Here is a 15,127-nt window from a genome sequence, read left to right as displayed (position 1 = left end):
CCCAGCCTAAAACCCCAAACAGCTAGCAATGCAGGTGTAGAAGCACGTTGGCTAGGAAAAACTCCAGAGAAAGGCCAAAACCTAGGAAGAAACCTAGAGAAGAACCAGGCTATGAGGGGTGGCCAGTCCTCTTCTGGCTGTGCAGGGTGGATATTATAACAGAACATGGCCAAGATGTTCAAATGTTCATAAATGACCAGCATGGTCAAATAATAGGTCTGGGACAGGTAGCACATCCGGTGAACATGCCACAATGCCATAGCCGCAGGCAGAACAGTTGAAACTGGAGCTGCAGCACGGTCAGGTGGACTGGGGACAGCAAGGAGTCATCATGCCAGGTAGTCCTGAGGCATGGTCCCATGGCTCAGGTCCTCCAAGAGAGAGAGAGAGAGAGAGAGAAAGAGAGAATTAGAGAGAGCATACTTAAATTCACACAGGACACCAGATAAGACAGGAGAAGGACTGCAGATATAACAAACTGACCCCAGCCACCTGACACATAAACTACTGCAGCATAAATACTGGAGGCTGAGACAGGAGGGGTCAGGAGACACTGTGGCTCCATCCGATGATACCCCCGGACAGGGCCAAACAGGAAGGATATAACCCCACCCACTTTGCCAAAGCACAGCCCCCACACCACTAGAGGGATATCTTCAACCACCGACTTGCCATCCTGAGACAAGGCCGAGTATAGCCCACAAAGATCTCCGCCACGGCACAACCCAAGGGGGGGCGCCAACCCAGACAGGAAGATCACATCAGTGACTCAACCCACTCAAGTGACGCACCCCTCCTAGGGATGGCATGAAAGAGCACCAGTAAGCCAGTGACTCAGCCCCTGTAATAGGGTTAGAGGCAGAGAATCCCAGTGGAAAGAGGGGAACCGGCCAGGAAGAGACAGAACCCTCTGAGTGATCCAGGACTCTGGACCAAGGCTGGCCCTCCCTAAGGCTTACACGGAACCCAAACCGTCTGCGCGCATGCACCATCGTGCATACATTTATTTTGTCCCCACACACCAAACGCGATCACGACACACAGGTTAAAATATCAAAACAAACTCTGAACCAATTACACTAATTTGGGGACAGGTCGAAAAGCATTAAACATTTATGGCAATTTATCTAGTTAGCTTGCACTTGCTAGCTAATTTGTCCTATTTAGCTAGCTTGCTGTTGCTAGCTAATTGGTCCTGGGATATAAACATTAGGTTGTTATTTTACCTGAAATGTACAAGGTCCTCTACTCCGACAAATAATCCACACATAAAACAGTCAACCGAATCGTTTCTAGTCATCTCTCCTCCTTCCAGGCTTTTTCATCTTTGAACTTATATGGTGATTGGCATCTAAACTTTCATAGTATTACCATGACAACCAGCAACACAGTTCATCTTTCAATCACCCACGTGGGTATAACCAATGAGGAGATTGCACGTGGGTACCTGCTTCTATAAACCAATGAGGAGATGGGAGAGGCAGGACTGCGTCAGAAATAGAAAGTTCTATTTTAGCCCTTGGCAATGCATTAACATTGTGTGATGTTCTTAAGAAATGAGAATTGAAGATGACAGACATAGTTCTCATTGTCACACGCGCACTCTCTCACGTAGGTAGGGAGTCAAATCAAATCAAATTGTATTTGTCACATGCTTCGTAAACAACAGGTGTGGACTAACAGTGAAATGCTTACTTACGGGCCCTTCCCAACAATGCAGAGAGAAAGAAAATAGAGAAATAATAGAAAAGTAAAACACGTAATAATAGATACACAACGAGTAACGATAACTTGGCTATATACACGGGGTACCAGTACAGAGTGGATGTGCAGGGGTACGAGGTAATAGAGATAGAATATGTACATATAACTAGGAATAAAGGGACAGATAATAAACAGTAACAGCAGCGTATGTGATGAGTCAAAAAGGTTCTATGCAGATAGTCCGGGTAGCTATTTAGTTAACTGTTTAACTAGCTATTTAGCAGTCTTATTGCCTGAGGGTAGAAGCTATTCAGGCTCATCTTGGTTCCAGACTTGGTGCATCAGTAATGCTTGCCGTCTGGTAGCAGAGAGAACAGTTTATGACTTGGGTGGCTGGAGTCTTTGACAATTACACCGCCTGGTATAGAGGTCCTGGATGGCAGGAAGCTCGGCCCCAGTCGATGTGAATGGGGGCGTGCTCGGCCGTCCTTTCCCTGTAGTCCATGATCAGCTCCTTTGTCATGCTGACATTAAGAGAGAGGTTGTTGTCCTTGCACCACACTGCCAGGTCTCTGACCTCCCTATAGGTTGTCTCATTGTCGTCGTCGATCAGGCCTACCACTGTCGTGTCGTCTACAAACTTAATGATGATGTTGGTTAGTCTGTTATATTTAGAGCTGTCTGAGGCTGTGTGATAGCAGACAGAAATCTCCTTTCCATAATAATGACATTTGTCAGGTGACAATGGCCTTATTTTGTCTAAATTCAGACATATTTCACACCTTTAACATTAACCTGATTTAGCTTAGGTTATTAATGCACACTAAGTCACAGCGCTGATACAATAGGACTGTGTGAGTGTGTGCATGCACAATATGTGTGCCAGTCTACCTACCTAGTGTGTGCATGTCTCTCTTTCTTTTCACTAAATAAATCTTTGTCAACGAACGTTTGGGCAGTCTTAGCTCTAAAAACAAAACAACAATCAAACACCCACACCCTACTTTCCCTCCGCAAATCAGTCCACAGATCTTAATCAATTCCCAGTTGATGCCAATACCCCACAGCCTCATTGCATTCGCCTGCATGGACTAGCACATCCAACCAGCCAGCATGTATCTGTGCCTCTGCAAGCCTGCATGGGTTACCAGATGCACCTGGGTGGTTCTGATTTCTTTCTCGTTTTATCTCTTTCGGTGTTGCTTGCTCCGTTTGATTTCTTCCCGTCGTGAACCTTCCTATGGTGAAAGAACAGCACTATGTCACTGGCAGCTTGAGTTGGTTGGTGATGGGTCACGCCCACAGAAGCTTTGAGTAACACTTGGACACGACCCCTTGGCCCTTTCTGTTGCTGTTTGTTGTCTTGTTTCCTCCGCCTGGATGATAGATGGAATTCAATTGTTTTAATTGCAGCAGTTGAACGAAGATATACTGGTTACGGCTTACAACGGCAGTACAGTCTAGGCTTTAGATGCCTGGCAGGCAGGGTGTCTCCCTTTTTTCCCCTACGATGCACCCTTTAGCTGGGCTGCACTCTAGGAGCTGAGCTGCACCCTGGGAGCTGTAGTTTGCTGTGGATAATGCATGCCAAGCTTTTGATATGACCCACCAACCACCATCGCATGAACCACCTGCGAACGAGCTCGAGTCCAATGTGCCTGTTGTCACGATATATGAAGATACTGACCTTTAAAAAACAAACATCTTGCCCTTTTTTCCCCTTGCCCTCCTTCCTACATTTTTCAATGGAAGGTAAGGGACTTTGAGGATCTGTGAGACCTGATTGAAGGTTCTCATATATATGTGTTTGTGTGTGTATTTTTCTCCGTCTCTGTGTCTCTCTGTGTGTTTATGTCTCACTCTCTGTGGTTTTTCTTTTTCTATGTGAGCGTTTGCAATGTACTGCAATGTATGTACAGTGTGTGTGGCGTCGAGAGCATGTATGTGATATGTGATAATATGTCTGTGAGGCATGCTGAAAAGGAAACGGTACTGTTGTACCACCCTGCTCTCACTGTACATACAGGTACCCTGCTCCCTACAGTCTTCAATGTCCAAGCGTCAGATGACTACTGAGCAGGTCTTCTACTGAGCAGGTCTTCACCTCAGTGACCACAGAGGCTTGTGACATCACTGTCCTCTATTTTCCTCCGACAGTACTATGGCTCCTGGTTGATTGATGCTGGGCGTGGTTTGTTCTAGATTAGCTGCCAGTCATGTCCTAACGTCTGTCCCTCTCCCTCTTCTGTTTCAGCATGCAAAAGTTTACTCAACAAGAAGTCAGATGGTGGAGTGAAGGTAAGGGTTTTGAGCTGTATGGAAGCTCTGTGCCTCTTTTTCTCTTCTTCTGTCTCTCTCTCTCTCTCTCTCTCTCTCTCTTTCTCTCTCTCTCTCTCTCTCTTCTGCTCTTGCTATATCTCTATTTTCCTGAGAAGTGCGTTGGCATTAGGAGACAAATTTCCAGTGTATGCCGTGGGAATGGAGAGACGTTTTGGTCTCCACTTCCCCAAGACGTCTTACTTCTTAAGACGTCTCACAACTCAGTGTCTGTAATGTTTATAAAATGACAGGCAGTTGAAATATCGCTTGCTGGGGGGGGACCGGTATTATAGGTTATTATAGATAAAGGTTATTATAGATAAATATTACTTCACTGTCCATATCAGCTGTCCAGATTGTGTAAATGGTATATAATCTACACCCATAGTAATTGATAGTAAAGTTATGATTTTCAGTTTGGATGTGTGTGAGTGTGTATCTTTGTGTGTGCCGACAGCTAGCACAGAAAGACAAGTTTTTCACCAGCAAAACCTCTCCTCTGATCCTAAGTGATCCGAGTGATCCGCATGCTGAACGATCATTGGTTTTCAACACGGAGTCAGTGCATGCAGTGAAGTGCCATGATCGACAAAAGGCCAAACAATAACCAGGTCTAAAGCAACACAACCCGCCTTAACGTTGAAAAGAAAAGCTGCACATTCTAGTAGCTCCGGCGCAATCATTTATTTCCCAACGTTTCCAGAGCTAAGTCGTCTTCATCAGGGTGTCATGTCAAACACTGCAGGTCACAAGTATATATAGGCTTCCATTGGACACACGCAGGTGTTTGTAATCTGTGGCATGATATCATTGGTCATGATCATAAATTTGTTGAATATGACTTAACGGATCCATATTGCTTTACAGCTATGTCATTTTATTTTATTGGTGGAAAGCAACTCCCTCTATGTTTCCCGTTTGTCCTTCTTCAAGCTCCTGTGGATGTGTTTTTCTCTGTGGGATCTAACTGGCAGCTTCATTTTTTTTCCCCCTCTATTTTTATTGGTTCATTTTTCCCTATGATGCCCTGTTTTTCCCCTCTCTGTTGCAATCTGTTCAGAAAAGGAAGTCCAGCTCCAGTGTTTGTTTGATGGTGAGATCTGCTTTGTCTTTCTCTATCTCCTTCTCTCTTTTGTTCCCTCTCTCTCTTTCTCTCTCGGTTGAGATGCTCGAGGGTCTGTGGCAGTTTGTCTTGTTGGAATTCCATTGGCTCTCTCAACTCCATCCAACATCTCCAGCATTCCCACCACCATAACCATTTCCCTTCCACAGAACCCGTATCTACAGTACATGGGCTAACACACGCATACATGCGCAAACAGACACGCAAACAAATGCTCACACGCAAAAAAACACACACCAGCCTGTTCCTGCATCTGCATTTCCCCTCAATGCTCTCCCCAGCAGCCAGGCCAAGCCTACCTGTCTATGGATTCACTAGCCTACTGTCTCCCCCCCCCCCCCAGAGTATGCCCTTCATCCCTCACATTGGCTCACAGCTCCAGAGTTGCCCAGAAAGAAGCTGTAGGTCAGTATCAAGCCAGAAACTCAAACCCCAAACCATAACCAAGGTCTCTTCCTCACTACCCTCCAAAGAGCTGGGAAAAAAGATGCAGGAAAAAGCCTACAGAACATTTGTCTGTATAGGAGAGAGAACATTTGTCTGTATAGGAGAGAGAACATTTGTCTGGATAGGAGAGAGACACACAAGTGACCCCCCCCCTCCCCCATTTCACTTTCCCAGGGACGCACTGATTACCATGGCAATGCTAGTGTATCCCATGGCAGCAGACTTGGCCTAGCAACAGGAATAGGGTGCATTTGTGCCATTGTAAATATCTATATTTTCTGTTTCTTTATTTTTCAAGTTTTGGAGGATTTATTGAACCCTCATGTTTTTTTCCCCTTTAAGAGAAACGTTCTCTTTTTTTCCCACTTTTATTTTTTCTGTCTTGGTTGCCTACAAAATCATATTTAGCAGCAACAACCCAGTAGTGACCGATACATCTTTTGGGGAATGTCACAGGACAGAGAATGTCACAGGGTAAAGAACACTCTGAAATGGTCATCCAATCCCAGCCTCTCTGTAGTGACCAACAGGACAGGGGTAGTCAATTACGCATTACTGCTGGCTTTATTTACTCCCTGGCAGTTGATTGACCAGTGTTACTGATTGACCAGAGATTCCAATCACCTGGTGTCCCAGGTCTGAATTACTCCGTGATTAGAGGGGAATGATAGAAACCAGCAGTACTGCAGACCTTGAGGCCGGAATTGAGTAAGGATGGGGCATAAGAGATGTGGAGTGCTTGCATGTGCAGTCACCTACAGTACCTACACTAAATATACAGAAGTATGTGGATACCCCTTCAAGTTAGTGGATTCAGCCACACCCATTGCTGACAGGTGTATAAAATAGATCACACAGCCTTGTAATCTACATAGACAGACATTGGCAGTAGAATGTCCTCACTGAAGAGCTCAGTGACTTTCAACGTGGCACCGTCATAGGATGCCACCTTTCCAACAAGTCAGTTCATCAAATGTCAGCCCTGCTATAGCTGCCCCGGTCAACAGTAAGTGCTGTTGTTGTGAAGTGGAAACATCTAGGAGCAACGACGTCTCACCCGTGAAGTGGTAGGCCACACACGCTCACGGAACGGGACCACCAAGTGCTTAAGCGTGGAAAAATCGTCTGTCCTCAGTTGCAAAACTCACTACCAAGTTCAAAACTGCATCGGGAAGCAATGTCAGCACAATAACGGTTCATCGGAAGCTTCATGAAATAGGTTTCCATGGCCGAGCAGCCATACACAAGCCTAAGATCAACAATGTACAATGCCAAGCGTCGGCTGGGGTGGTGTAAAGCCCGCCGCTGTTAGACTCTGGAGCAGTGAGGAATCATGCTTCACCATCTGGCCGTCTGACGGACAAATCTGGGTTTGTTGGATGCCAAGAGAACGTTACCTGCCCCAATGCATAGTGCCAACTGTAAAGTTTGGTGGATGAGGAATAATGGCCTGGGGCTGTTTTTCATGGTTAGGGCTAGGCCCCTTAGTTCCAGTGAAGGGAAATCTTAACGCTACAGCATACAATGACATTCTAGACGATTCTGTGCTTCCAATTTTGTGGCAACAGTTTGGGGAAGGCCCTTTCCTGTTTCAGCATGACAATGTGCACGGGGGGTGCACAAAGCGAGGTCCATACAGAAATGGTTTGTTGAGATCGGTGTGCAAGAACTTGACTGGCCTGCACAGAGCCCTGACCTCAACCCCATCGAAGACCTTAGGAATGAATTGGAACGCTGACTGCGAGCCAGTCCTAATTACCCAACATCAGTGCCCAACCTCACTAATGCTCTTGTGGCTGAATGGAAGCAAGTCCCCGCAGCAATGCTCCAACATCTAGTGGAAAGCCTTTCCAGAAGAGTGGAGGCTGTTATAGCAGCAAAGGGGGGGGAACCAACTCCATATCAATGCCCATGATTTTGAAATGAGATGTTCGACGAGCAGGTGTCCACATACTTTTGGCCATGTAGTGTACCTCACATGTCTTTGGCTGCATTTACACAGGCAGACAAATTTTTATCATGTTTTACTAATTGGTCTTTTGACCAATCAGATCAGCACTGAAAAATATCTTATGTGAAAAGATCTGATGTGATTGGTCAGAATACCAGTGAGTGGAAAAAATAACAGAATTGGGCTGCCTGTGTAGACGTAGCCATAGAGCCTCATTGGGGCCCACTGTAAGGATTCATCCCACAGCCTGGACCCCTCTTCTCTGGCCATCCAGCACCACCTCACCCACCCCAGCACTATCTCAAGCCCCATGCTTACCACCACTGTACACTCCCCACAACACCATACACACTCCATGAAAATATCTGCTATGTAGAGTAGCTGTCATTTGTGGTTTGGGTTTGAATGTAGGTCAGTTGTTTTTCAGTCTAATTGTAAAAGGTATATTATATTGAATTGAAATCTGGGAATCTGTGAGCCTACCAGGAAAATGAATCAAGAAATTGTATTTAAAGCTAGTCTAAATTATATTTATAACATTGATATAGTGTAGTGCAGCGTAAATATTACTATTTATAATTTAAAGGTAGAATTCTTAATTAAAACAATAACAATTAGGCTATACGGTGTTTGTTTACATTGACTTTGTTTACAAACATTGGAGTAAAATAGCTTATATTTTGGGTTCTGTTGAGGTACGACAGTTAAATTAAGCTCATGATGCATATAAGTGATATTCTTCAAGAATCAATGGGTAAATATCATTAATTTCTAAGTTAAAAAATGGATGTAGCAATTAAGGATTCTAGCTTTAAGAGATGACGCCGTCTTAACGACGACAGCTCATGTTCTCTTTGATGTAAAGATTCCAATGTTAGAAATATACAGTAGGCTACACAGTATTATAGTCTTATCAGTGTCAGGTTCTCTACCCCAGAGCTGGAACGGCTCAACTAGACACGGAAGCTTTGCTTGTATTACTCTTGGGATGGAATGAGTGTTTAACATGCTCTCTTCAAACCTATTGTGGGTCCATTAAAACCATAAGAATGTCCATATTGCTTAGAACAATAATACTACAATCAAATGTGCCCACCATCACAACCATCTCATCCCCTTTCATGGGTAGTTGTGATTATTTAGCCGTTAGTTTCTGTTATAAGAGAAGGAGAGGAGTGGCGGCACTGGACTAATGTGTGACGCGTGTACTGTAGGTTCAGTTTCTGGGGAAGGTGAGCATTGAGCTGGGCCTTGTTCAGTATCGGTGTGAGCACGTCAGAGACGGTGTCAAAAGGCTACTCTGTCTGGGACATTTTATCACCAGTAAAGTACTCCGGTACCAGCTGAAACCTCAACAGCATATTGCTCTTAACCTTTCATTGACAGATCCTACTTTTCAACACCTCTCATGAATTCATCTGTAAAGACTCTCTGTTAAAGGGACAGTTGCGATTTTAGTTACATTCTTATTTGCCTTGAAGATATTCTAGGGCCTAGTGCTCTTTATTGACACAACAGTCAGGCTGTGGGGTTGTGGGCGAGAGGCTTTCTTCTCCATGCAACTTACTTTTCATTGTCTTACTCAGGAAATCCTCCAGATACATACATGCCTAAACCTTTTGGGAGAAACAACAACCTTCTCATCAAGGCCTTTCACTGCATGCGCAGACTCAGACAACTAGGCGCCGCTAGTCATTTATTCTTCATTCCTTAACCAGATTCTGTAGCCATCTGATATTGGCTGTCTGGGTTGACTCTTTGTGGTCCATAGATGTTAAGTGCTTGTTCTGATCTGATTCCACAAGGTGGTGCAGACTGTGTTCCATGCTGTCCCCGGGGACAGTGGTTTCTTTACCCTAGCAGGTACCAATCAATGTTGAGATTGAAGTGCTGGGTCCTGTCTGCTTCTACTCTCAAAGTCGTTAAGAGATTTTTACAATGTGTTCGATATTCCTGTGTATTTAGAAATGTTACTACCGTGTGCAATATCTGCAAAGATTGTAGACTGTAATGCAACAAGAGAAATCACACTCAAGAGGTAGACACGGACTCAAAACCACTTCAAACACCCAATTGGAGACCTCCACACAGGCATTTCCGAAATGAAAGAAAATCGCTAAATTAATTTAGCGTGTCAAGAATGTTAATTCGCTCGCACAGAAGTGTCAATGTCTTCAGAGCGCGTCTTTCTGCACCTACAAATTCCTTTTGACTTTCAAAAGAGGCAGTCATTTCATGTATCAAAGGGAAAACACTGCTGCTGAATTAAAGCAAGTGTGTAGTGCACACTGTACAGACAACAATTGTCCCTGGAAAAACACCATCCGGACACATTGGCAGGCACACTGCAGGCAACATTGTTTACTGTAGCCTGAAGAAGATATCTCTTCCATGACACACACTCACCGACCTGCACCTCAGCCTCGTAGACTGGGGCTGAACAGTCCCATGGGTCTGCCTACATATATACATACAGTATACTCTGTAGAAGTCATTTTGTGTTGTTGTTTTTTTTGCCCCAGCCGCAGACAAACAACAGTAAAAACAGTGTAGTGAGCAGTACCAGCAGCACCAAAGACAGCAGCATATCATCTTCAGCACCAATGGTATCTCATCTATACTTGCTTTCTCTCATTGTTGCTTTACTCCCCCTGTTCCGTTGGATTAGTCCCTAAGTTTCTGTTCAGTTCTTGCTTTTTGCCATCTGTTTGTCTCATCCCCTCTTTATTGACTCTCCCTTTTCTTTTTCCCTCCGTTCCTTCCACCCTCTCCTCTTCACCTCCATTTTGAAAAAAAGTGTGATGTTGACGATGGTTTTGATGGTTTTTAAACCGAACAACTGGTTTGTGCCTGTGACCCTCTCTCACTAGGCTCCTGTTATACCCAATCCTACTTTCTTGTCAAACACAGACATGTATGACAATGCACAACTAAACATACACAGATAATGGTATTTTAGAATATATCCACAATGTCACGATTGAATGTTCCTGGGGGTCAGTTGTGGGTATTTGTATTTGTCCCGTGATAATGCTGGGGATTTGATACGCTACACATTTACAGGACGCTAGCTCAATAACCGGGGTGTGTCAAAATATATATTTTTTAACTTGATACCAAATTCAAAACAAGGAAATTCAAAAGCTCATTAAAACCATGGGTAAAACAGGATCCAGAAAGGTCAGGAAACAGAGATATCCCAATTGTATGGAATATGCAGTCCCTCTATCTACACGTATCTCCTTGTGAACCCTTCCCCCAGGGCACCCACACATTTCAATAATACAACTCATCTATAGTGATATTGAACCTCCCTTTCCAGTCCTGTCTCTGCCCCTCTACTCTGTTAACAGAACATTTACAGGGGAAGCAAAGAACTGTGGGGGAAAAGCCTAGAGGCATGTATAGTGGTGTCTGTCAGACAGACTACTGAGCTCCAGTGACCTGAGAGAGACATGAAACCTGTAGGAGGGAGAGAATCTTAGCCAGGGTGTTTGGCAAGAATTGTGGAATGTCAATCAGGTACCCATCAGGGATCTACACTGACGTTTTTAACAATGAGCACGTGTTCGCCTACATTGAAAAATGTAGGCACACACAAAGTCATTTAGGAGCACAATGCTAAATATTTGAGGTGAGAAGGCTAGAATCCTTCATTTTTCTAGGCGCACTGCTGCTCCTAAATTCACATTCCAGGTCGCATATAGAAGTAACATGGTCGCACTCTAGAGCCCTGCCCAGGCTAAGAGAAACCCTTTTCTATCGAAGCCAAATCACTCTAGAGCCCTGCCCAGGCTACGAGAAACCCTTTTTAAAGCCAAATCACTCTTGAGCCCTGCCCAGGCTAAAATAAACCATTTTTAAAGCCAAATCACTCTAGAGCCCTGCCCAGGCTAAGAGAAACCATTTTCTATCAAAGCCAAATCACTCTAGAGTCCTGCCCAGGCTAAAATAAACCCTTTTTAAAGCCAAATCACTCTAGAGCCCTGCCCAGGCTAAAATAAACAATTTTCTATCGAAGCCAAATCACTCTAGAGCCCTGCCCAGGCTAAGAGAAACCCTTTTCTATCGAAGCCAAATCACTCTAGAGCCCTGCCCAGGCTAAAAGAAACCCTTTTCTATCGAAGCCAAATCACTCTAGAGCCCTGCCCAGGCTACGAGAAACCCTTTTTAAAGCCAAATCACTCTTGAGCCCTGCCCAGGCTAAAATAAACCATTTTTAAAGCCAAATCACTCTAGAGCCCTGCCCAGGCTAAGAGAAACCATTTTCTATCAAAGCCAAATCACTCTAGAGTCCTGCCCAGGCTAAAATAAACCCTTTTTAAAGCCAAATCACTCTAGAGCCCTGCCCAGGCTAAAATAAACAATTTTCTATCGAAGCCAAATCACTCTAGAGCCCTGCCCAGGCTAAGACAAACCCTTTTCTATCGAAGCCAAATCACTCTAGAGCCCTGCCCAGGCTAAGAGAAACCCTTTTCTATCAAAGCCAAATCACTCTAGAGCCCTGCCCAGGCTAAAATAAACCCTTTTTAAAGCCAAATCACTCTAGAGCCCTGCCCAGGCTAAGACAAACCCTTTTCTATCTAAGCCAAATCAGAGGACCACCTCCATCAAACTGATTGGGAAGTTTCTTACTCTTCTCCAGTAGGGCTACCGGTAAGCTATTTGCTGTTGCTGTGGATTCATTGGCTGATGTGGTCAGTGTTAAAGGATGGTTTGTCTCTCTGGGTCACCGCTCAGTTGATCTGTCAGTCAGCCTCCAAGCTTTTTCTGATCAGCTACGATGCATAAACGTCCCGAAGGGCAGAATGTCAGGCTCTGTGGTACCATTTAAAGGGACAGTGCAACATTTTGGCGACTAAGTCCTTCTTTCTACTAACCCAGAGATTAACTCATGGATACCATTTGTATGTCTCTGCGTGACTTAATTGCCAAAACGTCGCACTATCCCTTTAAGCTAATGGCCTCGTTATCTGAGGGACTGCATCTTCATGTGTAGGTGGTTTTGTTGAGATTGAGTCTGTAGTCCAGTGTCCTGTGGGAAGGTCCAGGGGTGTGCTATGTGGGAGTGCATTGGGGGTGTCTGTGATGCAGTATTGTAAGCTATTAGGCGCTTTTGCGATGAGTGTTTCCATGGTGACTGACTGTGACGGCATGGTCTAGGTTGGAGGGGGGGGGGGGGCTGCTGATCCAATCTCCTAGCCAGTCAATCCCCTCATCCTCAATTCAGACTTTGCAGCCTTTTCTGTCTGTGTGTGTGTGTCCTCTCCTCTGTTTCTTTACGTTGTAGAGGCCCTCTCCTACGTCTGATAGCGCCAATGATAAGTGACATAGTCCATAGCTCCTTCCTCTAGTGAAATGCTCTAGTGAAATGGGGTAGTTTGTAGTATGGTCTACTTCTCAAAACCCCATCCTGTCTCGTCGCCCCCCATGACGGAGCCCCTCTGCTGCCTCTGTGCTGTGGCGTGTGTGCTTGGCGCTGTGTGTGTGTGTTTACATGCATCGGGCGTGCGGACTGTGTGTATCCCACACGCCCTGGGCCTTCCCTGGTGGTCGCCGCATGTTAAACTCTCTCCTGCTTCCCCTAGGAACCACAGACCACTGTCGTGCACAACCCAGCTGACGGCACCAAGGTAAGCCACTACTGCACCTCTCTAATCCCATAGCCGCTATAGGCTAATACTAATACTAATGCTAAAATACCTTAGCGTGGTTACTAAGGTACCTCAGAGTGGCTGGAGCTCTACTAAGATACCTTAGAGCGACGCTGACGCCATGAACGCTTAACCACTCCACGTCTACTGACAGACACAATAACTAACCCTCAAAACACACAAGCCGCAACTGCTGCAACAGTCCCTCACTCGCCCAAACCACACTGGCTCAGCCACCAAAAAAGTCACAAACACACACCCTTATCACACAGTTTGTACACCACCTCACCAAAAGGCTGTGTTTGGTGTGGGTCCTCATGCGCTCGCCCTCCTGTCTGCCTGGCTGGTTTGTGCAGGGTTTGTGTTCCTCCGAGAGGAGCGTCCGTCCACCTGGGAAAGGCCCCATCCAAGTCATCCCTCAGCACACAGACTAACTCTGTTTCCTCCTGTTATATCTCTGTCTCTCCTCCTCCTCTCTGTCCTCCATGTTTCTGTCCATCACTCGTCTCCCCTACAGGGCTCTACAGAGAGCTGTAACATCACAGAAGAGGAGGATGTGAAAGGTAGGAAAGGTATGCCCAACGTTCACCTACTCTGCATGTTTTCGCACGTCTTCTATCTATATATCTGTCTGCAAAAGTGTTGGTCAGAAAGACAGGGCTAGAGTTCACGATGGGCCTCAGATCTTGGCCAGTGGATCCTCTTGAGGTAGTATATATTATACACGTGATTGAAGAATCCATAGTTATCTGAGAAATGGGGATACATAAATGATCATTCATGTGCTCCTGTGTTGTCAATCCTTCTCCTTAATTTCTTTAGAAAGAGAATCGATTATGATCAAGGCCTGGGAAGCCTTTGATGGCCTGAGTTAACATTCAGGCTGGTGTCTGGGCCTGTGAGCATCTGGGAAATGTAGCCTATAGGAGAGGTAAACACAGATGGAAGGTGTTTGTAAATGAGTATACATTATATGGCTAGAGAGGGAATGAGGAAGCACTGCCATATTGGAGAATAGCCTTTCCTTTGGTCCTTACAGCTGCTGTGGAGAAGTCAAAGAAGTTAGTATTCCTACAGAGTGAAAGGAAATGTCTTGCTGAGAATGAAAAATAGCACAGTAGTCTTAGCTTTTCAGACTGTGAGAGACGGAGCTGAATACTGGGTGGTCTAGCCGTGGACGTAGACTATGCTTTGTCTGAACAATTTACTAAACTAGCACATTAAGGCCTTATATGTCTTTAGATAGTCCCTAGTTTCCCTATTCTTGGTCTCACAGCTCCCCTGGGCTTAAAGAGTTGGGACTCCACCACTCTAAAACATGTGTGTGTGTGTGTGTGTGTGTGTGTGTGTGTGTGTGTGTGTGTGTGTGTGTGTGTGTTTGCGCATGTGCGCTATCAGTCTGCACTCAGAGCTCAATAACATGGATAACAGAGCTGTCCTGTTCAGAAGAGTCGTCAAACGATGGGTTTACAGGTGTGAAAACGTGGCCTTTTTACTGCTCGTCCAAACTGCTGTGTTTACATAACAACTTCGTCCTATTTTAACTGGTTGCTTAAACAGTGTTAACAAGTGGTGGGCGAGGGGCTGCGCTGCAGGCTTTTACAAGGGCACCCTCGTTTCAAGTCGTCAGGAGATATAGCAACAGACTCCAGGACCGACAGGCTCTCTGGCACTGACGTCATCCTGCCGACGAGCAAAAAGGCCCCACATTCTGAGAGAGGGTGACAAAATGTGCCAACACAGAGGCCTCTTTCAGGTCTTAAACACAGAGACACAGATATAGACGTGCGCACATAGACACCGGAATCGATGAAAGTCAAACGTCGTACAGGAGTTCCAGAGACCTACAGAGCCTTCAGAAAGTATTCACACACTGTGACTTTTTCCACATTTTGTTGTGTTACAGCCTCAATTTAAATTTGATTCAAT

General features: G+C 45.2%; 1 protein-coding gene across 27 annotated transcripts in view; it reads left to right on the top strand.

Annotated features, from left to right (window-relative positions):
* Window positions 1-15,127, top strand: part of camk2g2 (calcium/calmodulin-dependent protein kinase (CaM kinase) II gamma 2) — a 106,934-nt gene that overhangs the window by 75,945 nt on the left and 15,862 nt on the right. For 4 of the 27 annotated variants that reach the window (XM_036984424.1, XM_036984348.1, XM_036984373.1 and 1 more), the window contains 4 exons: window positions 3,959-4,002; window positions 10,067-10,150; window positions 13,133-13,177; window positions 13,716-13,770. In XM_036984424.1, coding sequence (XP_036840319.1) covers window positions 3,959-4,002; window positions 10,067-10,150; window positions 13,133-13,177; window positions 13,716-13,770 — 228 coding nt within the window. Of the gene's footprint in view, window positions 1-3,958; window positions 4,003-5,083; window positions 5,117-10,066; window positions 10,151-13,132; window positions 13,178-13,715; window positions 13,771-15,127 lie in introns of all 27 variants that reach the window. The other 23 variants (XM_036984379.1, XM_036984411.1, XM_036984436.1 and 20 more) reach the window with 9 other exon arrangements.

The sequence above is a fragment of the Oncorhynchus mykiss genome, chromosome 1 (genome assembly GCF_013265735.2).
Source record: "Oncorhynchus mykiss isolate Arlee chromosome 1, USDA_OmykA_1.1, whole genome shotgun sequence".
Classification (NCBI taxonomy): Eukaryota; Metazoa; Chordata; class Actinopteri; order Salmoniformes; family Salmonidae; genus Oncorhynchus; species Oncorhynchus mykiss.
This window is presented reverse-complemented; position numbering and strand designations above follow the sequence as displayed.